The 26191-nt window shown below is 44.5% G+C and overlaps 1 protein-coding gene across 1 annotated transcript in view; it reads right to left on the bottom strand.

Annotated features, from left to right (window-relative positions):
• LOC149354876 (uncharacterized) overlaps positions 1 to 24491 on the bottom strand; it is a 246907-nt gene extending 222416 nt beyond the window's left edge. Inside the window, exons 1-3 of the mRNA XM_089583536.1 lie at positions 24351 to 24491; positions 20999 to 21099; positions 10307 to 10418 (exon numbers count right to left, since the gene is read on the bottom strand). Coding sequence (XP_089439662.1) covers positions 10307 to 10418; positions 20999 to 21026 — 140 coding nt within the window. The 5' untranslated portion in view covers positions 21027 to 21099; positions 24351 to 24491. The remainder of the gene's footprint in view (positions 1 to 10306; positions 10419 to 20998; positions 21100 to 24350) is intronic.
• Between the last annotated feature and the right edge of the window lie 1700 nt (positions 24492 to 26191).

Here is a 26191-nt window from a genome sequence, read left to right as displayed (position 1 = left end):
ACAGAAAAGAGCCAATCATTTGTAAGCAACACTGGACAACTAATATAAACACATGACAAAGATTTCTCAAGATTTGAATAGAGTACAGGAAGTCTGAAGACAATTAACAAAAATATTTATGATGGCTTCCAACTCAAGCTCTATAGTCAGCACATTCAGGCAGCCTAACATTCAGGCAGCCCCAAGATGTGAAGCAAATACTGACCTCACTTCTCGCAGCAGGTACTTGAACGACAGCAACTGAGATGCAATTTGAAGACTGCAGAAAAGAAGAAAAGCATTCACACAAACCATATTAGTCAAGTACAAAGTGCACACACGTCAGCAAAGCGCATTAATCCAGTTCTTAATATGCCCAACGAAACTGTCAGCGAAGAGCATGAGCACAAAAAAAAACAATGCAATGTTTACGCTACCGATGTGTATAAATAGTTGAACTTGGCAAAACCTTGGTACACAGAGAGATAGCGCACAGCACCCCCTGGTGTTTATGATTCCGTACACCACTCCTTACATCCGTGTTGTGACATCGCTTCTCTCTCGTATCCACATCGCTTCCCATTGGTTCATGCAGCGTACACAAGTGACCCTACATGCACCTATGGAAACCCATTCACACCACCCGTTTACAGGTATGATGCCAGTATGCCGTAGACCTGTGCACACGCTCATTGGCACACAGAGCACAGGCACATATGCTGTTCACGCCATCTCTCACCCTCCACCACAGTCATCATAATGCAAGTGCAATGCCAAGCAAGCACACTACTCCTCTCACCAGTGCAAACCTCTTCCCCCTCTCACCTGACTCCATCTGCTACACAATATTCACACTATTGCTGTGTAAATCGTTAACTCAGTAAGAGCTTGCCAATTTGCCCCTCCGCACTCTTACATTCACTCCATCTGTGATTTGCTATTTCTGACGCGAGCGCCCCCCCACACTGCCATCCCATGGTGGAGCCGCTAAAGTGTGCTGCACGCAGCGCCCCTCATGTACGCCGTGCTAACTAGTGTCTGTGGTGCGACATAGCTACATCTGCTGTTTCGTAGAAAGCTTCCCATAAACAGCTTTTGCAAAATTGTTAACCAAATAATTTGTTGCCAACATGTTCAGACAAAATGTCAATTTTGTCAATTTGTCGCCAATATGTTCAATTTGTTCAATGTCAATTTGTCGCCAATATGTTCAGACAAAAGAAAAATCTTTTCTGAATGAAAGAGGAAAATAAACTTATTGGAGCCTATTTCCATTCCCTTCTTTTTCTGCTTCCTCAAATCAACCTCCAGAAAACACTGGATATTAATATTTAGCAGCAATGATTTCATTCAATATATGAAAGCAAGTTGTGACATGTGCAGATCAGTAGTAGTCACATGGTATTTATTTTTATTGCCAAAGTGAATTCTTTTACAATTTCTATTGCTATACATGACAATGGTGGTGGTAGTAAAATGGGTATTGACAACAGGGAGGGAGAAAAAATTGGCTGTGGCTTAGCTTGGTTAAGCCCGGTAATTGTGAAAGCAATATCCGTAGCTACGCCATGGTTCAGCTGGTAGTGTAGCTGGTGGTGGTGCTTGTGGTGATGCATCGGTTATACAATCCAATACAATCCAATTCAATCAAATGCAATCAAATGCAATCAAATGCAATCCAATCAAATCCAATCCAATGCAATGCAATGCAATGCAATGCAATCAAATCCGCTAGGCGCGCCACGCGCGGCAGGCGCAGGAGTTAGGCAGCAGCTACCAAGCGCAGCCTCTGCAGCTCGCCACTCTCTTTTACGCGCATTACGATGAGCTTCCCTAGTGGTAGGCGGCATCGCCGCGAAGCAATGTTAACTCTTTCGCTACCGCGCCATAGGCGATCATTCGCATATGATCGATTCAAATCGCCCGCGCAAAAAAGCTAATTTTGGAGCGTTGTGGACGTGCTCCGCTATCTAGTTAGCGAGCTCAACAACTGCTCTTTCGATTGCAGCCTTGGTTTCAGTGTTTTGACATGAGGGGGCGCCGTGAAAAATAAAACTTTGAACGGCCGCAGCACCGTCAGCCAGAGAAAATGGCGTCCGCGTCGCTGCGCGCTCCTCGGAAGCAAAAGCTGACACCGAGCACATCGGCCGGTTTCGGTTTCGTTTTTTGCGACGAAAGCAGCGGTTATTAGTCGGGCAACAATGTACAAATGTTGTATTTCGGTTTCGGCAGCGAGACTTCGCCTCGGGAGCCTGGAACGTCAGCGCGTACTTGCATGTAAGTTCTGTTTTCGTTCGCTGTGCGTTTTCTGCGGTGAATACTGTTTGTAATTGATGACAGCGGTTTATTTTTGTGCTTCAGGGTCTTGACAACGTATGGCGAAGACAGTTTGCCAAATGCTCAAGGTCGCGTCGCGTTTTTCAACCAAGACGACAGCTAGGTGTCCATATCGGCACATCGCTGCGGAGCGGCGCTCGGAGATTCGCTCGACTTCTCGACTTTTTTTGATGCTCTTCACGGCGGAAATGATGAAGATCGTGTGCAGAAACACTAATAAGTATGCATGGATGAAGATTTTCAGCAAATTCGGCATGACGGCTCATGGGAAGACGTGAATCTGTTGGAGATTCTGATGTTCATTGGAATCATGATATACATTGGAATTGTTGACCTGCCACGACTGTATCTCTACTTAAATACCAGAATAATCTATTCTGGCCCTCTGCCATCAAAAATCATTTCTCAAAATTGGTTTTTCGCCTTTTTTGTTTTTGTTTTTTTTTGCATGTAACGGACCCGGATGATTCAATGGCGGCAGCTTCTATTGGCAACACTTGAAAAGTGTCCTGGCTTTTGAACCACATCGATAAAACTTATTTCATCGATCCTGATGTTTTAGAACTTGCCTAAAATGCCAAATTTTATCAGCTGGCTTTCAGGGAGCAGCTCATTCAAGAAATCTTCGGGTATGATGAGGGAAAAGAAGTCCACGCCCCCAATCCTCTCATAGAATCCATTCAACACCAACCGAAAAGAATGAAAAAAAGAAGAAACTACAAGCTCGGCTATCAGAGAACAAGGGAGGAACAAAGATAAAACCTTATGTGAAGCATTTGTCAGTCTACCTCTACTTCACATCTTCACCTCTGATTGCTCTTCACAGTGGCACCACAGTCATGACCCCTGACCTGACAAGCCATGGAAAGTGCAGTAAATTTTTCTCATAGCTGAAACTGTGAATATGACAGCTATAAACATGTGCAACAGTTTGTATATTCCAATTTTCCTCTAATCAAGTTCGGGCTTAGTGCAGCCGGTAATTTTTGTTTTTGCTATTTACTTTTTTTGTGTTTTTAGCAAATTTCACAAATAAATGTTAATTTACTTTTGCACACACAACTCTGGTGTTTGTTTCATTCAGAAGTGTAACTAATAAGCTACAATTTCATGCATTGCAATATGTGCTGGGTGCATTAGTTCTTGAGAAAAAAAATTTTCTTTCAGTACGCTCCAAATCGTGCATTTTTCTGCGGTAGCGAAAGAGTTAAGCCGCTGGTGGTTGGCACAGCTACTGCTTTCTAGCAGCGTGAGTCGAGCCTAATCTCTTCAGCGTAACGCCACAACCGCGCTCCTAGCGGAGAGCGCAGGAGTTAGGCGCCGGTGGTGGCACCGCCGCGGCTTGCGACAGCGCGAGTCGGTCGTCCTTCTCTTCGGCGTGACGTCACAACACATGTTAAGCTCCTAGCGGAGAGCGCAGGAGTTAGACGCCGGTGGTGGCACTGCCGCGGCTTTCGACGGCGCGAGTCGGTCGCCCTTCTCTTCGGCGTGATGTCACACATGACGTCACACAGAGGTCAACTAAAGGTTAATGGTGGCGCCACGGCAAAGGCTGAAAGTGCAAGTAGTATTGCATTCCCAATAAAAAAAAAAAGCCAATTCCGCAGGTGGAGCCTCCAGTCCAGGGCCCCTAGAATGCAGTAGCTGCCTCAGCCCTAGCCACCAACCAGTACTGGTTAGTGGCCAATGTGTTGGTCAGCTGCTCCACCCAGGAGCTGAGAGACCAGTCAGAGACATGGGTGAGGGCGAGGCTGCTCTGGAATCACAAGACCACATGGAGTAGGGTGGAGCAGGACCCACAATGGGGTCACCCAAGAGGGTAAGGAATAGAAAATGAGTTGGGCTGGAGTTGGGGCCACACTACTGCTTGTAATGGGTCCGGAAAGAATGAGGGGAGGGGAAACGGGTACACCTGTTCCAGTACGAAATTGGTATGGACTGTCACTAGAGTCTCCGGAGGACCGGATGGTGAGCTCTCAGGCAAACTTATAAGCGCATGCATTACCAGTAGGAGTGTGCAAATACTGGAATTTTTGAATACGAACACGACGAAAAAAATGGCTTTGAATATCGAATATCTGTTCGGGATGAAAAAAAAATTCAGGAAAAGATAAATAGGCAAACCCTGTCATTTCTTGTCATTCTTTTTAAATAGTGTATGGTCTTTGCAACTGAAATTAAACAAAACAAGACAGAATAAGCAATAAAAACTTTTTAAATGACATGCACAGAAATGTGTACTGCTTGATTAGACAGCATAACAGTAGGCAACCTGTAAGTGGCCATGCATAATAGTAAGTGACGAAATGAAACCCCTGAACTGACATACGACAGCTAAAGATAACATGATGGGGTAGTAAAAACTGATTAATTTGGACTTCAAGGGACTGGAAAAAAATGTCCGAATTAACTGAAGCCCAAATTATCAAATGCCCCTTCCCCATCCCCAGAAAAAAGAAAGAACTGCCGAAAACGCAAAAATTGACTGAAGCTTTGTGAGAAGGCTCCACCACACAAACAGTGAATGGCCCGTGACGAGCGCACAGCTTTGGCATGCTGGAAGAACAATGTGGACATAATTGGGGGGAACACACACTGGCATCAGAATGGCAAGACTGCTTCTAAAACAAAAACGAAATGCCCGGCGATGCACCAGTTGGCATCGCATCAAAACTGGTGTGCTGCTGGGTTTGGACTGCTTGCTCAGAAACCAAAACTATGCCTATGTGGCCAGGGTACTTTTTGGCCTAGAGGTAGGGGCCCTCCTATCATGGTCACGCCTTTCGTTATGCACACGTCAGAGGTGTAATGCACTGTGCAAAAGGTGGGCTGAAACACATTATGGAAAGATGAAACAAGAAACTGTACAGTTTCACACTGTGATTGTTTGAAGCAGGTGGTTGGCCATCTTGTTTGCATTGTGTAGCTGTGGGAAAGCCCATTTGGGGGATTTCGCATGAGGCTCAAGCCCAGCAGTACGTGCCGAAATGTGAGTTGTCCATGTGAGAAATCACGGAGAAGAAAGCGAAGAGGACGCTTTTGTACTGTTGTCCTGACACTTCAAACTCGATTTTGGATAAATAATCTGACCAGATAACGTGGGTTTTCCACAGTCGGATTTATGAAAGTAGGCAGCATTTGACCACTGCCAATATCCAGGAATTTTCAAATATCCATTTCTCGAATCGAATATGAGCTGAACAACAAACTAACATTCGCACACCCCTAACTGCCAGGGAAGCCTGCATGACCAGGTAGGCCCATCAGAGTAACAAAGAGATCTAAGCTGGGCATGATCAGTCATGAACATGATTTAGTGGTATATATTATTATTTCAATTTGTGTACGCTTCTGTTAAGCAAACCACAGGGGCACTTCCATTGTATATGAAAACCACCACCCTTGAACAGGAAATATTCCCATCTCACCTCCGTAAGCCAACTTGTCAACTTGACATAGCCAAATTAAGTTGCTATATAAATTTAGCTTGTTTATTGTTTGTTTATGGGGTTTTAACATCTTAAGGCACTTCATGCCATGAGGGACACCATAGCGGAGGGCTCCGGATAATTCGAACCACCTGGGGTTCTTCAACCCTTTTAGGGTCGAATTATTTTGAAGAAAACTTTCCCAGGTGGTCAAATTACTTTATTGCGGATCTTGAATCTACAAAATGTATATAATCGAGAATAAATAGTAAAAAAAAATTAGGAACAGTACTTTGGTGACAGCATCACCCACAACTGGAAAATGTTCAATAGAATTTCACGAGCGACGGTGATAAACAAGCTAAGAGCAGCACCAATAAAGATAGAAATCAACTTCCGCCGCCTCTGCAAGAGAGTGCCCAAAAAGAGAAAACACGTTTCACGCGACTCCGTTGCGATCCCGCGGCGAAATCAAAACCGCGTAGGCGCTTTGCCGCAGAGAGCGAGAATACCTCGCGAGCAACGGTGATAAGCAAGCTAAGAGCAGTGCCAATAAAGACAGAAATCAACTTCGGCAGCCCCTGCAAGATAGTGCTGACAAAAAGAAAACTCAAATTTCGCGCGACTCCGTTGCGATCACGCGGCGAAGCCAAAACTGCAAAAGGGGTGTTACCGCAGTCTGTGCCGCCGCACTAAAGCTAGACATAAGTTCAGCTTATATCCGTAAGAAAGCAGCACAATATTCAAACACTTCTTGTAAGTCCTAAGAGGTGGCAGCACCCCCCAGTGAGCACGCATTGTTCTTTTGGCGCAAAATTTCAAACGGAAGATCGAAACCGTACCCATACGGCAAAGACCTTGCGGGACAGAAAACCGCCGCCGTACATATACGGCAAAAATCTTCAAAGGGTTAATGTGCGCTGACATCACACAGTGCACAGGCCTCTAGCATTTTGCTTCCATCGAAATGCGACTGCCACAGTTGGGATCGAACCCTCGTCTTTCAGGTCAGCAGCTGAGTACCATAACCATTCAGCTACCGCGGCTGCTGCTAAAAATTTAGCCGCCTACACAAATTTGTTATAGCAAATGGACGTTAAAAGTTAATGAAAGTTTATTGCCCCATGTTTACAGCCAGAGGTTTCTTTTTTTTTTTTCAACAACTTGATCAGTACATAAATATAAAAGCATCCAGAATTTCATGGCAATAAAATGTCCTTTATAGTTTCAGCTGTAGTCTCTAACCAGGCTGCTGCTTTTCTACATTAGCACTCAGCAACTAATTGTAATGGCAAACAAAGCCTACTTGCCTAGAGTAATCAGGGTGGATGTAAGGCACTCCATTGAAGCTCTTTGCACAGAAGTTGACACTGAAAGGGAATACCATGTGGATCTTGCGCTCTTTTGCATAAAAGTCAGGATCCTGCAGAGTAATAAAGAAAAAGAGAGCCCACAATTTTTGAAATAGTTACTATGTACTCCACAAAGATTGTGTTTTAGTGGCACAAATGCCAGCAGCGATTGCAGCCAAAGTAATGCAGTGTTCAGGTGAGATATAGAATTGAGACTTTATGATTATAGCCAGCCTTAGAGAAAGTAGTAGAGACAACAAACAGGAAGTTAGGATAGCCCATATGGTGCTCTACTAATTGAGCAGTGGCAGTCCTTTTTTCTGTTTAGGTTTGTATGCACACAAAACGTAACATAGTGTTAAGTTTGTCACCCGTTGCCACCACAAAACCACTGCAGCTGATGTGGAACTAGACTGGCAAGTGCAGCACGCAAATTGAAAAGCCCAAGGGTCAGCCACAGCATTCAATGCAAGAAACACAACACATGAAAATCTAAATTTCTCACTTCATTCAAACACTATCCAGTGAATTACAGATATCCATGATACATCCCTAATGTCCTATTTCACATTTGTCAGATGTGTGTAAGTCAAAGGGAATTATTTGGACACTTTCAGCAGTGCACACAGGTCACATTCGTATCAAGGGGGCAAAAATTAAAAGCAGTAAGCGTACTTTCAACCTTTCACATTTTAGGTATGGCGTTCTAAATTTAATCATTCGCGGCTATTCGGACAAACCCTTTGCATGAACACACGATAGTAACCTGGAGAGCTAAAGTCTGCTCAGCCATAAACCAGCTGAATTTTGGTGCGGGTAACTTGAAAACCATGAACAGCATAAAAGGCAATTTTGTCGGACATAAAAAAAGTCCACTGCACTTACAATGAAGCGTGTTACTTATCAACAACCTTTTGTTGGGAACTCCTAGTAATTTCAATTGTGCCTTGCAACCACCCTTTGCATTCCTTAGTTGCCATAGTAGTTGGCCTCTTTCATTCATATCTTTACAGAGCCACTTAGTTTCCCTGTTCACTTGATTACGATAGTAATGCCACTTTAGTAGGGCAAAGATAGAGCCCTATGTTTCTGGGTTTTGTTTTCACTGGAATTCGGGGGGTAAAAATCAGGCACTAATTTCTGAGTTGAAACTCCGGTAGAAATCAAGTCACTTAAAAATTTTCATAATTCGCGTTTTTTGGGGCTATTTTTCCTCCGCAAAAATAAGTGACTACTATTAGGTCACACTGCTGCTTGGTACACAAATAACCCATCTACACTCATTACTTTCATAAACAGTCCAAAAATGACAGCTTGCAGCGAGAAAAGTGCTCTTCATGGCAGATATGTTCCTTTTTTGTGTAATTACGATTTATTTAATCGCATACGTCACCATTCTCATATGCACAACTTCCGCATCTCTGCTATACAGTTGGACACATCCCGAGAATGAAGCACCGAATGCCCATCAAAGGAGGCCCTCCAGCCAATAGCGTCCACCAGCTGTCAAGACATCCTGCTTAATCCCCTTGCACCCACTAGCGAGAGACACTGTGGAGGCGTTCAGGTGCAAGGGGATTAAACACGGTTTAAGTGGATTAAAAATGCTGCTATGAGAACAGGGCAATGCCGCTGACTGGGGGGGGCCTGCTTAGAGCGGCTTTGTTCTTGAGCTGTATCCGACTACAGACCTGCTTGCTTTTGTGCATTGAGAAAACATTCGACATCACAATGGCCATTTGCCTTTTGCTAGCATGGGTAATGCTTGATGCGATGACACAGATAAAGTGTCTTGTCAGTAACTGTGTTGGCTTTTTCACTTCTAAGACTTACTTTTCTAACCTATTAATGGACTAAACCATGCCCAAAATTTAGCAGCTTAGCACAAAATGGAAATTTTGTGCTAAGCAGAGTGGAAAGGGGCTTTAATGACCGAGTACACTTTACTTGTGTGTGTGCCTTACAAACATATTCAGTCGTGCTGTTGCGGCATTTCAGTAGCTAGCATGAACCAGAGCATGTGCAAAAGTTCGAACTGTTGATGCTTACCATTTTTGTTTTTGTTTTGTATATGGGGAAACAGAGTTAATGGTGAGTATGGTGCGTGCATGTGCAATACTATTCGTGACACAATCAGACATGCGCACACCATGTTGCTTAATTTACAGGCAAGAATGCAGCCTGAACATCAGAGCAAGCTCTGTTTACACTTCTGTAGTATATGCGTACAGTCTGCATCACCCTTGCACAAAATTTTCAAGTGGTGCACTCCCTAGAAACTGCTGGATTCCAGAGGCAATGCTTGCGCGAAAGGGGAGCCCATAGGCTTACAAGCCAGGTGGGCACGGAAACCCTGGAAATACCTGGAAAATATTGGCTGCTCTCTAATATCAGTTTTTGATTTTGGTGCACACTGCTTAAGCGCTCTATACAAGGGTGACACAGACTGTACATGCAGGTGTTCTTCCAGCCTGGTAAAGCAATGCTGTATTGTCAGTGCACATGAAAGCAGCATAAAATAAAGCACAGCCCACTCTACAAACATACTAACAGTCCCCTCATGAGCAGGAGGGCCATGAGCAGTCTTTAGCAAACGTAAGAATTTCAAAGTTGCATAAATGGCAAAACAAACATTCACATGCAATAAAAGCTGCAGTATACACTGCGAGATACAGAATGTGTGGAAGGGTTCATATTCTTTGCTACATACAGAAGACAATGTTGTGATCCCTTTTCTTGCTGCTAGCCCTGTCTGATTTAATGTGCACCTTATTGCTCATTAAAGATATATGCAGATGTCATCCAAACTATTCACCACCTTCTTGCACCCAATGGTGTGGTTTGGTTTGGTTTATGAGGTTTAGTGTCCCGCAGTGATTCAGGCTGTGAGGAATGCCGCTGTGAAGGGCTCTGGATAATTTCAACCATTTGGGGTTCTTTAATGAGCACTGGCATCGCACAGTACACGGGCCTCTAGCATTTCACCTCCACTGAAATGCGAATGCCGCAGCCAGGGTTGAACCAGCATCTTTCGGGTCAGCAGCTGAGCACCATAACCACTGAGCCATCGCAGCGGCAGTTACACCTAATAAATACAACTTACCAAAGACGAGGAAAAGGTTTCCTCAGGTTTCAATAGAGCATGCCTAAAACTGAAAAAAACATAACACGTGCAGTCAGATAGTTCAGAAAAATGCTGCACACACTCACAGCAACATAGTCAGGACACCCCGTTGTGCATGCACCAGGAATGGATGAGAGAAGACCACCAAGGCAGTTTTCAGCTGCTGAGAGACCCGTCGAGCTGGCATTAAGGGAGCACCTGGGATCACAGTGCAGATTAATAACAGAATGCATGAAATGAAAAGAATCTTGGCAAAATGTGCAGCAATTTTCAGATGAAATTCCATACCGTAATATTAGAGTAACCAAATGACATGAAAATTCCAGAACTTTGCACTCATCCAACAAAATGAGGTCAATTTCAAGCAGGAAACAAACATGGCAGAGCTTAAAGGGGCTCTGAAAGGGGCTCTAATAAAGTTGCGCATTCCTGGGATGTTAAAGCACACCACTTCACGAATGTTGTCCAACAAAAATTTTTATAATGTGCTTCGTTGAAGCTGAGCTATCTGTAGTCAAAATGTGAATTTCAACATGTTCGCGCTTTTTCCTCTCCTCTCGTCACTTTTTGCACGCTGGAAAATCACTGCTCCTTCCCCAGCCCCACCTCCGGGAGCGGAGTTTCCTGACCCGCCGTAGCTACGTGGCTTATTGGCCGCGGCCATGGTAGCTGCCTGACGTCTGAAAGAATGTAACCAACAGCCACCTCTCAACTTGTATACACAGGTGTGAGCGACGGAGGAGGGTGCGAGCATGAAAAAGTCGCCGAGAAGGCCTCGGCAACTTTCGCGCGTGATTGTGGGTCCTCTGCTACATGTAGAAGTGTATGATTTGGCTCTGGTTTTGATGACAACACAATGTAGCGATTGAGCGAGTTTATGTGCTCTCCTCGGAAGGTGTTTCAGAGCCCCTTTAAAAGAGACACTAGACAATTCTGTGCAATGCAGCATCACTTGCTTCAAAAAGCTCAAGTTCAGTATCCCAAGTTCTCGCACATTTCCTGCTCCCCACCCCCTCAAAAAGCATTTTGAAATAAGCCATTTGCATTTCCTGAGCTCTCAAAACCATCAACGACATTTATAACGAGTTAGAGTGCCAGGAGGAAGGCACACAGAGACTGATGAGACAATGTGCCACGCACTGTCCCACCCACATTTGTGTATCCTTCTTTTTGGCACTGCACACTCATTATGAATGACCGCCAACAAGCCAGTAAAAAGTACTTTGGGGCAGTATCACTTCGCACCTGAAAGTGAAACAAACTGCTGCAGAAAAGTGATGCCACAGCTTGCTTTTCATAATAGAAAGGCTCTCTGATGTAACAGAGGTCTCAAAATACATAGTGTAACAATTTTTGGAGAAAAAAAACATTGGAAAAAATTTCTTCATGATTTATACTTTTTATTATTGCATTTGTCCAGAGCAGCTGCTCATGCTGTTGATATTGGCAGCGAAATGAAGAGACTCCAACAACACCTGTACAGAGTGCACTTGGATGTCAGTGACGTCACCAGTCACATGGCCAGTAATGTGACGGTGACGTCACAGTCATGTCACGCCAACGATACCACCACTCACACCACAAGTAAGCCACTAACAGCTGTGCTGTAAGACAACCGTAGTGATGTCGAACACAGAAAGCAAAAACGTCACAATGTCAATCAGTGGCATGAAAGATATTTTACATGTCACAGCACTATTTCACATGATGTTTTGCTGGGATCACCAACATCATCGAATGGCTTTTCTATATATTTCTGCATTCCTCACCCAATGTCCTGGCACATTCTTTTCTTAATAAATCCATTCATTCATTCACATTTCTGCATTTTATAAATAAAGATTCTGGAGCTCAGATGAAAGGCCAAACAAGTAGTGGCCTTTGGAGCTTATTTTACATGTAGCAATATGTGAAGCTCACTCACTTCAGTGTCTCTATAAGGGAGCAAAACTTGAAGGAACCATGAAAATGTGCTCGTCCCATCACAAGCTAACCTTAACTCAAGTGCCCTAAAAAAAAGAAATGTGAACATGCTAAGTGTGTCCAAATATATGTTATATGAAAACAATGAATAAAATGGCCTTTCAACGAGAGGATAATTGCAAATAGAGCATTTATTGCACTTTGCATGAGGTGAGATGAAGAGCAACGGCATGAAAAATGCTTACATTATCATACCTTTAAAACAGGATTGGTCTAGTTTTCGTTGACTCTCATAGGTAATAGCTCTTTTTCTCTCTATCTTCCGCAGCAACTGCTACGTGTGGTTTTTATTTCTAACTTTTGTTTTCCCTACGGTTCCCAAGCACGTTTAAGATGCTTAGTTTGGTAGCTGCTTCTCGCGCCGTGCGCAATGCAGCTGTTAACTCTACAGGCAGGTCCACCATGCGTCTTTCCATCGACCACAGGCGATGTGCATGCAGTGCCAATATTTGGCCATTCCAATGCTCCGCTTATGCATGCTGCAACGCCATATCAGCTGAAAGTTCGGCACCCAACTATTGAAGTCCTAAGTCAACAAGCAGATGCACTCTGCACCCATGCACCTTTTAGTCTCCTGAAAGAAGACCATGTCAGATCTCTGCGCACAAAGGTTCTCACAGTCATTTGGCTGAGGAGATTCACTGCTTTCAGGGCCTCTCTGAAGTTACCAGGCATGTTCTGGACGATCTTGTGCCACCAGCAGTGTAGTGGACACAGTTACCTGCAACACTGTTATCTGCGCGCAGGCAGGAGTGAAGGTACGCTGCCTTTTCTGCACCAGCAAAAAAGATTTCCCTGAAGAAAGCGCGCCCCCACATGGCAGTATCCCTGCATTTTTGTGCAAAGGTGCATGGAAGCTATCTTGTGGGGGTATGCTTTCTTGCATAGAAGCGTTTTATATAGTTTTTCTTCCTTCAACTGAGCCCCATAGACACCCTGCCAGTGCCGTTATGTGGGGTCACCGTGATTCACAGTCGCTGTGAAAGTTCCGTCTTAACTGAAGCACATAGGAAAGAGTTCATCTTAAGTGAACTTTTTTTTACACTGCATCTTATGGGAAGCCTGCCAAACGGTATCACACTGTTCATCTTATTCGAGAATTTATCTTAACCGAGCTCACCCTAGCAGGACTCTACTGACTTCAATTACCCCGTCAAATAACTAAGAGAACCTGATGACCTTGCATCTCCACGAAGGCAGTCTTTTAAAACCACATCACACCCACCATCATGAATGTGCAAACACAGCTCTTAGCTCCCTCCTTACAGTGGAAAAACAGGCTATTTCAGAGTGGTGTGCATAAAATTTTTTGCACCCATTATTTTAAAAATTCCTCTTCATTGCAGCACATCATACTGTAGCTAACAGATTTCTCTTTTCAATGATACGTTTGCACCATAAAACTCAATATAACGAACAATTTTCAATGATACAAAAAAAAAATATGTTGCTTACAAAAGAACAACATTTTTGTTTGGCAAAATTTGAGAGACTCATGCCAATAATCACAAAAATATTAAATATATCTGGTCAAAAAATAGGACAAAATAATCTAGAATATTCGCTTTGTGCGCTACTTTGCCAAAAGTGCGATGTCAGTGCACATTAAAGAAACTCACGTGGTCGAAATTTCCGGAGCCCTCCACTACGACGTCCCTCATAGCCTGAGTCGCTGTGGGACGTTAAACCCCATAAACCAAACCAAACCAAAAGTGAGTATTTAAAGTAACAGAACTCTTCATGCTAAACTTTCCAGTCTTAAAAAAAAAAGAAAAAAAAATCAATTGCTCGCACACAGCACTTTGGGCTGCACCACAGTTGCAGTGCCAAGGCATACCCCAGGCCGTCATGTAGATAACTGTGTCCACTACACTGCTGGTGGCACAGATCTGTTCAGAACATGTCTGGTAATTTCATAGAAGCCCTGAAACAGTGAATCTCCTCAGCAACAGCAGAAACACAAGTTACAGATGGGCACACGTCGATAGTGCGGGCTGGGAGGAGTTATCATCTCTGTCTGAAATAAAATAAGATGAATGGATGTCATCTTTTCACACAAAGCTGTCATTTGCACCCGCAGGGTCAAGCGTCGATGCTGTGAAATTGTGAGAACACCGTCGTTGCTGAGCAGGGTCAGTGTGAGAAGAAGACACCACCTTGGGCGCCAAGCTTCGGTGATTGCTCCGTGCTGACAGGTTTCATGCAAAATATACTCCCTCATGCAGCTGACGAAAGAACCAATTCCATAACTGAAGTACAGTCGTGTTGCAGCATGCTGAGAGGCATTACTTGTCCAGAAGCGACTCATATTGCTCAGAATGAGCGTTTTGCGCCATCGTTCCAGCTGAACAATTTGAATAGGCATGGTACCGAAAGAGTTAAGCTTGCTGAAATTCATTTGTTACCAGCACTTAACAAAAGGGAGGAGCAGGTTACTCTGGAGTTACACACCCATCTATAGACTACAGCATCAGCAATGTGCATGCAGGCCCACAAAATGAACTTGCAGCAAAGTCATCAGCCATACCTTTGAGAACACACTATTCAAGCACTTCACTTGTAAAAATCGTAACCAACACATACAGTGGAACCTCGATTATACGACGTTCAGGGGACCGCGCGAAACCGTCGTATAATCCGGGTGTCGTATAATCGAAAATCAAAGAATGCGGCCAGTGGCGCTTGGCCTTGCGCCGAAAACTGTTGACCGGCTTCAAGCCCGCGGCAAGTACGCCAATCAGATTAAAAAAGGCAAAACCCAGCATTTATTTGAAACAGATTTGCAAAAAAATCTTTATTACCGTTTAAAAAAAATCGGTAATTTTTTTTTTTTGCACCTTTGCCCAACCTCGGCGCATCAACTTTCTTTCAAGGGCTGCCACGTCCGGCAGTAGGTCGCCAACATCGTCGCGCGCGCAAGCAAAGCGCCGGATGTTGTCGACGCTCTGCAACACGTCCGCGTAACTAGGAATGGGAGCGCAAACCTCTGCATCGTTGTCCACTTCCTCTTCGTCGGAAGTTTTATCGTGGGGCACAAGCATCCATTACTTCCATTACAAAAAGCGCCGTGGACGCCGCTGTCCTCGCTTGGGCGAGCGCGGCCTCGCCCGCTTATCTGTTTTTTCATCAGCGTCGGCTCCTGCGGACGCATCTGTTGCTGCGACCGACGCGCGTCTTATCTTTTCTCTTTATCTTTCCTCTGATCTTTTAACTCTCCTCTCAGCAGCGGTGGTGGCTTGGCTCACGCCAGTAGGCGGGCCCGTGCGCTTTCCTTTTCATCCTTCTCTCAGTCGCAACAACAACACGCAGGCCGCGCCTCCTTGGGACTCCGACTGCACAGGCTCGACGAAAAAGAGAGCAAGTGCACTTGGCGGCCTCGGCAACGCTCTCTTCCGCGCAAAAACGGGGGTGCTTAGATTCGCATGCAGTCTTTTTTTTTTCAGAAATTTTTTTCCGAAAATAGGGGGGTGCTTAGAATCGCGAAAATACGGCACATCCCGGCCTGCGTTTGCTGACGACCTTTTTTGACGGACGGTACGAGCCAGCCGTCGTACGAAGCGGGGTCCTTCTAAAATTGCGTCGTATAACCTAGGTTTTTAATGCATTGTCTCTATGGGGGTTTTGCCGGGACCGCACAAATTCGTCGTAAAATGCGGGTCGTCGCATGACCGGGGGACGTATAATCGAGGTTCCACTGTACGTTGTGCTTGGCACATGATGGCCTTAGCTGCCTATGTGCCATTAAACCCAACACAACAACAACCAACACATACGCTGCAAAGGAATTTCACTTCATGACCTGCTACAGTCGTTTCTCAGCACAACAAATCCAGATGTAAAAATTCAGCCATGATAATGCAAGTAGACATTCTCATGCAGACCTTGGTACATGCAGAAAGTGGATTAAATTCAGTCACAAACAACTTGAATGCAATAGTGAACTTGTACATACATACGTCATATATAATTCTAAAAGTTACTTCATTGGTCAATGAGGCTAAAGGAGCCACCCAGCAAACCAAAAACCTCTCAGAGACGTCTAGCTAGACGTCTCTCGAGAGGTTTTTGGTTTGCTGGGCAGGTTATGCGCTTTGATGAAAGAAATTTGCAGCAAAAAGATAAAAACTGAAATATTTGTGCAAGTTTTCTCAGCCAATGACCTTAAGAGAGCACATCTACTACATCTAGCCACTTATAATAATTAGTGGCCTTCCAGTACGATCGAAGCAAGCAAGCACGTGTGCATTCCTCATGGAAGAAGTGCAAACAAAGAGGACGCAAGAACAGGGTTGACATAATCTTCCTTCTTGTGTCCTCGTCTCTTGTGTTACTTCCATGATGAATCCAATCTAACTCGCCTAGCTCTCCACCTTACTGCAGCAAGCCTGTGTAACTTCCAATTATGACAAAATTTTCCTTTCTGGCATGTCAACATGCATGTGCTCCCGTCTTCATTCACTCGACAGTGCTCGCGTCCCTTTGCCCACAAGCTGTGCGCACCTGTCTATGCAACATGCTGAGTAACCTGCTCAAGTTTCCACACCAACTTTGTTGTATTGAATGGTGGGGTTTAATGTCCCGAAGCGACACAAGGGCTATGAGGGATATTGCAATGGAGGGCTCCAGATTAATTTCGACCACCAAGGGTTCTTCAACGTGAGCTGACATCGCACAGCACACAGATGCCTTGTGTGTTACGCCTCCATCGAAATGCGGTCGCTGCGGCCGTAGCCAAGCTCCGTAGCCAAGCTCAGTAGCCGAGCACCCTAGCCACTAAGCCATCAAGGCCGGTACACCAACTATCTTAAAAGGGACACTAAGGACAAACTTAAGTTGGCTTGTATCAGTAGATTACAACATTCTCATGAAAAGACTCTACTTAATTTCACTGAATATGTTGCTTTTATAAGCTAAAAAAGGCCAAAAAAAGAAATACAGGTGTCACCATCACTGGCCAATTTCACAAGTAAATGCGGTGTGTAGACGCGGTTTTTTGGGTTCAGATCCCAGAAGCTAGCCTATACTACTATTCACTTCAAAACTGTGATCACAAAGCCCTTTCCAGCGTAGACATCACAAATTTGAAGCGAGTGGCAGGAAGATTTTGGAATGCAATTTTCTCAGCAATAAATGCATTTTTTGCTGGTGGAAAAACATAAACATAGCCAGAAAAAGCCACAGGACTGATTTTTACTCAGGACAAAAATTCAAAGGAGTTTTCCGTCCTTCTAAAGCCCATGCCACTCTGTGAAAACACCAGTCACATCAACCAAATATGTCTGCCAGCAAGCCGTCAACAAGTTGCAAAACCAACGCGTTCCCCAATACCTTGTCACATTGCACGAACGGCAGAGAAACAAGACAGGATGCTGCCGCGTTGTCCCGATATGACAGCTTTCTGGAACCAGAACTAGAAACAAACTGCGTTCTTCAACACGGTTTGGCCTGTTCGCTGGCTGGGTGAATTTCCTGGCGAGAATACAACAGCCAAAGCATACACTTAGCAGTGAATGACCGCTTTTGTGCCTTTCCTGATCGCAAACGTCATTTGCAAAACACTTCCTTTCATCGCATTGTTCTCTGCTGCAGTGCAGCGTCTTGCAGGCGGGCGAATGCCACCGTGCAGGCTACTGTCATCGACACCGCTGGCTGCCTTGTGGCTGCTTGCCTCGATCCCGCTCACACCTCCATTGGAGCCGCCTAGGAGGAGCACCATCCAGTCCCAGTCCCAGTCCCATCCTTGTGTGCAAATTAGCGTACACTCCTGAAGAGCGTGGCTTTCCAAAAAGCCCCTTTGTTCTCTGGCGCAGCCCCCCTCTGACTGTAGTGACAGTTCTGTCAGTTCCGTCTTCTGCGGTTTCAATGGCGCCGGCCAGGCTACTAGCAGGGCTGAGAGCAATAGCCAGCAACAACTCTGCGAGGGTGCCGGCAGATGAGTGTGCGAGATGCTCGCGCAAGATGCTTGCGCGAACACGCCGCTGTTTTTTTTTTGCCCAAGACAGTGAGCTATCGCGGTGGTCGACGTGAAGCAATTCTTGTAGGACATAACAGAGGAGGTACTATCACCGTGAGCCCAAGGATAGATCATTAGAAGAGATCGCAACAAAGTTGGGATTGGATTTCAAAGGTGACCACAAGTTATTTGTCCACGTGTCCTGAAAACCGAAGCTAACAAATGAGTAATGTTAGGTTGTTTCTTTGAAATCATTTGATGGGGCATGCTTCAAGCAGGCATTTCAGTTTGTAGCGCACTCGTTTCAGAAGTGACACGGAGCAATGTGTAGGCGCATTTTCTGTCATATCTATGCGTCGTCCGAGCCAGAATCGAAGAAACAAAACATCGTCATAACTACAGCTGCAGCAGCCGCACATGGCAGTTATTTATCCTACATCTTCACTGCCAAACGCACAAGCCACTCGGCAGCGTAAGGCGTCTCCAGTTTCCGTGGCTGTGTATGGAAAGAGGCGGCGGAGAAGCGCCACCCAAATTGTTTTTCCGCTGTGGCAAGGAGCTCGCCAACAGTTGTCGCAAGTTTCCGATACGTGTTCCAGGACAAAAGGGACATGTTCCCAACGAGTTAATGTTGATGTGTTGTGACAGGGTCGGCAGCACTACGGAAACATTGTGCTGGCACACAGAGTTTGCCGACTGTTTCCGCAGAGTGACTCTGCCTTAAGTAGCTCATCCCACCATGAATCTTTGAGGCTGTGTGCATACCTGTATTCGTCAACTCTGACCAGCACTACCCCGCCTCACTACACTTACTGTGTGCATTTATAGGGTGCGCGGTCAGCACAACTCCACCACCTTTTATCAAATGGCCACTCTTGCAACACCACTCCTGGCTTTGCGGCTATGCCTCTGTGTTGTGTACGGCTGTGCCATGCCTGTTATAGAGCTTCGTATGGATAGATGGCACAGCGGTAGCCAGGTAAATATGAAGTACAGGGCCACAAGCAAACTGCATTCGCGCACCCCCTATCAGCAAATGTTAACTCACTGGCACCCCTGCAAATGTGTGTCTGCTACCTGTGGAGGGCTACATTTTCATTTTCATTCTGGCATTATAAGCTTCGACAACAATGCAGTACTCCTTCAGTAAACCACCAGATGCTCCATTCCCACAGGTGGGAAGCACTGACAGCTTTGGCATGGCAGCACAGGTGAGGCGTGCATTGAAAGTATGACCAAATAATGCTAACTATGTGTGATGCAGCACCTGGTGGCATCTCTCAAAGGAACTCTGTAAGGCTCATGAACCTTGAGATACAAAGGTAAAAATGAAAGCAACGTCTGCCAAGCATGCACTGGAAGATGTGCCTATGTGTTCCAAACATTGCCGAAGGTAGTGCAAAGATGCACTCTGACTAACCACCACAGCACTCTGCATTATTCTGGCCTCTTCACGCGATTTGACAAAAGAACCGGGGCACCTGTCCTATTTCCTGTGGTCAGAATGTATTTTCTCCCTGTGCACCAGTGTCCCTCTGTCAAGCCAAAGTTTCCAGCTGGACTACAGCATAATTTTTTGTACCCAGTGAGCCATGTGGAAACTACAATTTTGGTGCACGAAGCAGTGCCAATGACTCCAAATTTTTCCTTCTCAAGGCACGACCACACTAGAGGGAGAATGCACAAAATAACTCATTCACAATAACAAGTCAACAGAGACACTCAAGACTGCGCACGTGTGAGAAGGCGTAAGCCTGTCCACTCACTTTGAGAATGCAGTCGCCACGCCCTGCGGCGGGACGTAACTCGATGCCACGCAGCTAGCAATTTTTCCTCTGCATGGCTCTGCGTAGCCACCGCACGCCTTCTGATCTGCGCGCTAACTTTATAAAGGTAGGTGCCACCGTACCGCAGCCCACGCTCTGCCTTAAGGGTATGACCCGATAGCGTTATTGGGTTAATGCCCATATATGCAGAGTTGGCCTTCCTCTATTCAACAATCATAGATCCCCGGAAGTCCCCATACCACTCCTGGTGCAGTGGTGCAGCAGTTAAGCGGTGCGCCACTGCCCTGGGATGGCAGGTGCTGCCACAGGTAGAATTTGTGTGATCCGGGTTGCTCTTCATAAGCAACCTCACATGACCAATCATTAATTTAACTACCACCTGCCAGGTGGCATGAGGACGCCATCTTTTACGGGTATGATCGAGTGTTATCTCTCTCTCTCACGCACGCACGCACGCATGCACACACACACAGACAGAGACACGTTTTCACTCAATGGGGAAAGTAAGGCTTCCGCCTTAAAAAGCAACATCTTCAGAGAAGTCAAAGTTTGATACTTTGCCCCTTCAGCAGGCACATGACAGCTCCCTCAACTCTACTCAGCAGTAGCTGTGAGGGAAGCAAAGTGGGGCCAGCTAAGGCACTGGCTGTAGTCAAGTCACTGCCTGCAACTAGATTAGGCAGTGGAAGGACCTCACTTAGCGGCAAACCGTGAACAGTTTCACGACCCATTTGAGAGCAGGAAAAAATCTTTCCATTTTTTAGAAGTGGCAAGGTGCGTTTGGTTGCACTCATTTTCACACTAGTGTGGCTGCAACTTTATGCTCTTGTTAGAGCAATTTTTCAGTAAAACACTACTTAGGAGAACAAGTGCCCAGGGGCTCATTCTTGGCACAAATCAGTGCAAATGGTACGGCAATTCTACCATTTTAAAAATGCTGGGTAATCTGTCATTTACTCTGGCACTAGAAACCTCCTCTAACTACTAACAACATCTGTAAACAAAAATTTCCAGCCTCTACATTGAGTGAGCTGCTCCACGTGGATCACGCTCACCTGATGGAATCCTTTTTAAGCAAAGCATCAGCCAGGGCTCTCAACTGTGGCAGCAGAAATTTGAGGCTTGGCGCTTCAGCCAATGTTTTCATCTGTGTTATCTGGAAATAAAAAACACAGCATTCCTTATTCATCGAAAATTTCAGCAGCTCACAAAAAATGCTGTTTACCACCCACATCTTGTGCGACAGAAGACCGCTATGGAGATGAATGTGGTTAATAATGAATTCTCAGGTATACCAAACATGACACCCTTCAGACGGTCTTCCAAAGACTCATTGTAACACTACACATTTCGCAGGACTTTGTAAAATGTATCTTAAAAAGTTAGCCTGCCACAATATATGTGCGAAAAAGTGTGACAGCACTTTGCAGCACAAACGATACAGTGAAAGCCAGGAATAAATTTCCTTTCACTGACTTTGTTTCAGCACTGGTACAGCCGGCCAAATCTTAAGCTGGCGTGCGCGACGGCTGCTTTTTCGGCGCTCCTGCGCTTTGTGGCGAAGCAAACTTGGGGAAAGCTCAATATTTAGCAAGGGTTTAGTGAGCCTCTGCTTAAATTTGATATCTTAGCAAGTTTGCGCCATCATAAGCTGCAGGACTACGGAAAATGCCGCCGTCGCGCACGCCAGCTAAAGATTTGGCCGGCTGTACATCTGACAAGCATACTTTTTCTCAGTCCTCAGCATATATTACTATGAAAATGTGCATTTACCAACAGAAATTTTAAACTGTACACTGTGATGCAACTCAGAGACAGTAGCTGACTTTTGATACAATTAACTTCAATAATAACAAATGAAATTCATGGTACTGGAGGCTTTCATTTCCTTTTGGATCCACACATTTTTCTCAGTTCAACAAAAAAAAGTATCCTCCCACAGTTTTAATTTGCTGGATTGCTCACATAATACTTATCAAATGCTGCATCACTCCGCAAGACATGTATAAGTAAATGCTTCCCTCACCTAAACTGAGAGCTCATCTGTGGTAAAATTTCATGCACAGAGGTGGCATTCAATGGTTGGTTTTATTTGACACCAGCGGTTTAGCCAGGAGAAGCACTATTTGGCTTCCTGGGCAAGGCAGCACTCATAACACACACCAGCAGCTCCCAGGGAAAGCAAAAGGAAAAGCACAGCAGAGATAGTTTCACCTCTACCGTATTTTCCGGTGTATAAGACGCGGCTTTTTTTCAAAAATTTTGCTGGTGCGTCCTATACAAGGGTGCGTCTTATATGCAAATTTTTCGTTGTTTTTTTTTTGCGAGCTCAGAAGTTACTCAGGTTCATGTTCAAGCTTTTTCGCTGAAAAAATCTCGAAAAAAAATACTTCAATACCGAGACGGCCGTGCGCAACTTTTTTAGGTGAACTTTATCATGAAACGGCAGAAATGACGACTTCCGGGATCACACACATATGGTTGTTTCGGAGGCCCCAAGCAAAAGTAATGTGAAATGCCAAAAGATGGCGACAATCGCGCTTCTCGCCATTGTCAAGAAAAGCTAAGACAAGCCGGCATTCTTTTTAGTCAACCTTTGCAACTTTGCTCCGTAGTGCAAAAAGAATGTTTCAGCCGCGTTGCCTCCAGAAACGGGTGAACTTTTTGATAGCGCATCCGAAGATGAAGACTTCGAAGGTTTTAAGTAAAAATAAAATGTTGTTATGGGCATCAGGAGAGTTCTTTCGTTTTTCTTTCTCTTTTGCTAAAACATGGGCGGCTATGGCGCGAGTGTTGCCTTTTTCGGTAACTTAGCGTTACTTAACTTCTCACAGGTACGGTGCATTTTGCAATGGTCACGCAAGCGTGTTTAATTAAGCCTCGCTAGCCTAACTGGGTAAATTGGGGTGCGTCTTATACACGGGTGCGTCTTATATACCAACTTTTTCAATGACAGCCTGCATTTATGGCGGGTGCGTCGTATACAAGGGTGCGTGTTATACACCGGAAAATACGGTATATCCACATGCATTTGTGAACAAAGGTAAGCAGGACATGAAAGCAGCAAGCCAACCGCATCACTGCACTATATTTCTGCCCGGCACTTCGTCAAGGCGAACACTGAAAGTACTGCCTTCGTGCTCACAGAAATTATTTGGAACATAGTATGGGGAGCAGGCATGATCACCTGTAAGGTGAAAATTGCAGTCAAGTCTGGCTTTGCATTTTGATCAACTTGCAAGAGTGATGTCATCATTTAATGGTCAAAACACAACATAGCAGAGAAAGTGTGACAAATATGGCCTTTGTCATCTGGTGGCAGCCACAGACTGATGGCAGTGGCCTCCAAGTTTAATGGTGCAGCTGCATAACAGTGATTCAGTTTCATTTAATACTATAATTTTATTCAGAAAAATGCATTTACAGTATCTTAGAAGAATTCGGAGAATGTGGAAAATAGTTCGTATTAAATGATTTGTTTTCCTTTTCTGTTTTCTGCTTAAAACATAAATTCTTCAGATTAAGATTACTGCAATTCCCTTCAGTATGCAGCCTACGGATGAAAAAATTTTAGCTGCCAATAAATAGTTGCCTGCTAGTTCCAAGGCTGTCATTAGTTTTTATGTAACTAGGTTCTACATTAGCCTTCAGCTATAGAGACAATGAAATTATGTTTTTCATATATAACCTCTTTTTGTGCCACCTTTTTATGCCACTTTTTGTGCCATGGTTGTTTACTTTTGAGATGAAAAATGACTTCCGCCACTCATGTTCCATGAGTGTAAATGGGGGAGGGGATCAGGGACTTCATTTGCATTTTTCTTAGCAATGCGGTCATCTTTCATGCAAAAAAAAAAATAAGCTGGTAGTGTTCACTAAGCATAATCTGTCAGTCTAGCATAGCATTGTGTTTCTGTAAACATTTCTCTTTAATGGTCCTTTTAACTCTCATATCTCAGGAAGAATCTTTTTCTGCAAAATATGCGACGTTTAAAATAACATGAAATGCAAGCAAATGAAGCTAATGAAATGCACTTTCACATATTTTAACAAAAGAATGCAGTCTGAATGACACAAAAAAACTGATGAAAACACAAAAAACCCTTAGAAAAAATCTGAATTCACTAGGTAATATCACCCAGAGAAAAATATTTTAAAAATTCCAGAACTTAAAAAGTTACAGATTTATTTGGCAACTACAAAAAGAATAAAATTATTACACAAAAACCTTTTGACCGACAGAAATGTTTCCGACCCGCTGTGAAAGAAGCGTGTTTTCAGTGGGTCCTTGGACAAATTCTGTCAGGGCCGCAAATGACCCCTAAACTTTGCATAATATGAGATGGAACAGCATTCTGCCTAACCACCTAATAAAAGCAGAAGGAGCATTTCAGAACAAAATCTCACATGAGATATGCCAGTGAACTCTTCTTGGAGTTGAGCGCAGGCATTCAGGTAGCTTTCAGCTTGGGCCATGGCATACTGGTGGCCAGAATCAGCCAGTGTTTGTGCCAAGCCAGCCGCACACATCTGAACAAGCTGCATCAAGCGCTCATCATCCTCCAGCTTCAGCCTGCATAAACAGGGTACAGCAGCTGTTATGACACCAGAGAAACATGCGCCGTCAAATATGATCAGTTCTCAACTGCAACATGGCTAAGGGAAGTGGTGCATGGCACTGCATTAGGCTTCAACAGCACAGATGCTCTCAATTGAACCGCAGCACTTTTCTCAGCGTGCCAAAGCAAACTAGTAAAGAAAGAAACATGAAGGGAGTCGGATCAACTGCAGCATAAACTCTTAAGCATCCTAAGCTCATGACCACAATGTACACTTGATGAACATAAATAACATGCTGTTTTGCTCTCTGAAGTACGCCGAAGCTGTTTCAAGACCACTGTGTGATGCAGTTTTTATTATTGGTTATTATTAACCCACTCATGTATAGCCTTGCATTTAAACGACACCTGTCCGGTCAATACTACAACATGCTATGTTGCAAACATAACTCAGTACCTACATGACATCAATATAAAGCAAAACAAAATGTCTGCACAGAGAGGCAACAAGGTTCATTCACAACAAACAACAATACAACTTCCCTTAAGGGCAGACTCGGGTCATGAAATGGTAAAAAAAAAATGCTAAAATTTAGCAGCGGCGAAAACACTCTGAGTCAGTCAGGTCGAGCACAGACATATGTGGTGATAGTAATACGGCTGAAGCACAGGGCCACCTTCGTCTTTGCCACGAGTGTGTGTCTTCTTTATAATACTCTAAGTACCTACCAAAAGTTTCAAGGCCATAGTATTCAACCTCCAACTACTAAAACAACGAAACATTTGACGCCTCTGAAGAGCCAAAATGGCGAGTTTGGAGCAAAATGTGGCAGCACTTCGCCCCTTTCACTTCCCACAACTGCATTCCCCCGATGGCCGCCATCTTGGTCTTAATCGAAAGCTGGTGCCCTTACCGTAAACACTGGTATTACTCACTATTGTAAAATCGTCTTGGAATGTCCAATTTCACAGACTTCTGAGGCTTCTACAACGACCTCCGAGTGGCTGGCATGTGCGCTTCAAATGCCATTTTTTCAGCTTCGCATTTTTTGCTTTGCGGAAGTCTTTGTTATGTTTTTACGGTGAAATCTCAACTCACCTTATACCTTTGAAATCAGAAAGAACTGAACTATGGAGCTATGCTATTTTTTTATGGCTGAGTCAACATATCAAATTTTCTGAAAAATGATGTCACCTTATTATATTTCGTAATTATGTAGCTTCGACATAACTGAACATTTTTATACAATGATGTATATCAGTAACAATATAAATAGCATAGCTCTACATGGCAGGTCTTTGGCTACAGTTCCATTTCAATCAGAACCAAACAATATTGAGGGAAAGTGTCTTAACGACCCATAAGAAGTTACCTAATTAGGCTTCAGTTATTTTCCCATATTATGAGAACTAAGTGGAGCATACGAAAACTAATTACATTGTTACACAGCTCAAGGCAAGGACGATGCAAGGACGACTCGGTCACAGTGCACAGGCCGAGAGCGCACAACCCGCCAACCCACACAGGACACACAGCAGACAGCACATATGCCCAGATCCCATACGCCGCCGAGACACTTCGTTCACTTCACCTCCATTCGTGTTATACGTTGCAATAGTGACAAAGTGACATGAGTAGACCTCTGGTTCCGTTCACCATTTGAAAACACGAGGAAGAAATACACCCAC

This window comes from Amblyomma mixtum, chromosome 3 (assembly GCF_055824585.1).
Source record: "Amblyomma mixtum isolate Tamu chromosome 3, ASM5582458v1, whole genome shotgun sequence".
In the NCBI taxonomy this organism is placed as follows: Eukaryota; Metazoa; Arthropoda; class Arachnida; order Ixodida; family Ixodidae; genus Amblyomma; species Amblyomma mixtum.
Note: the sequence above shows the minus strand (reverse complement) of the source record. Positions and strands in the feature narration are given on the sequence as shown.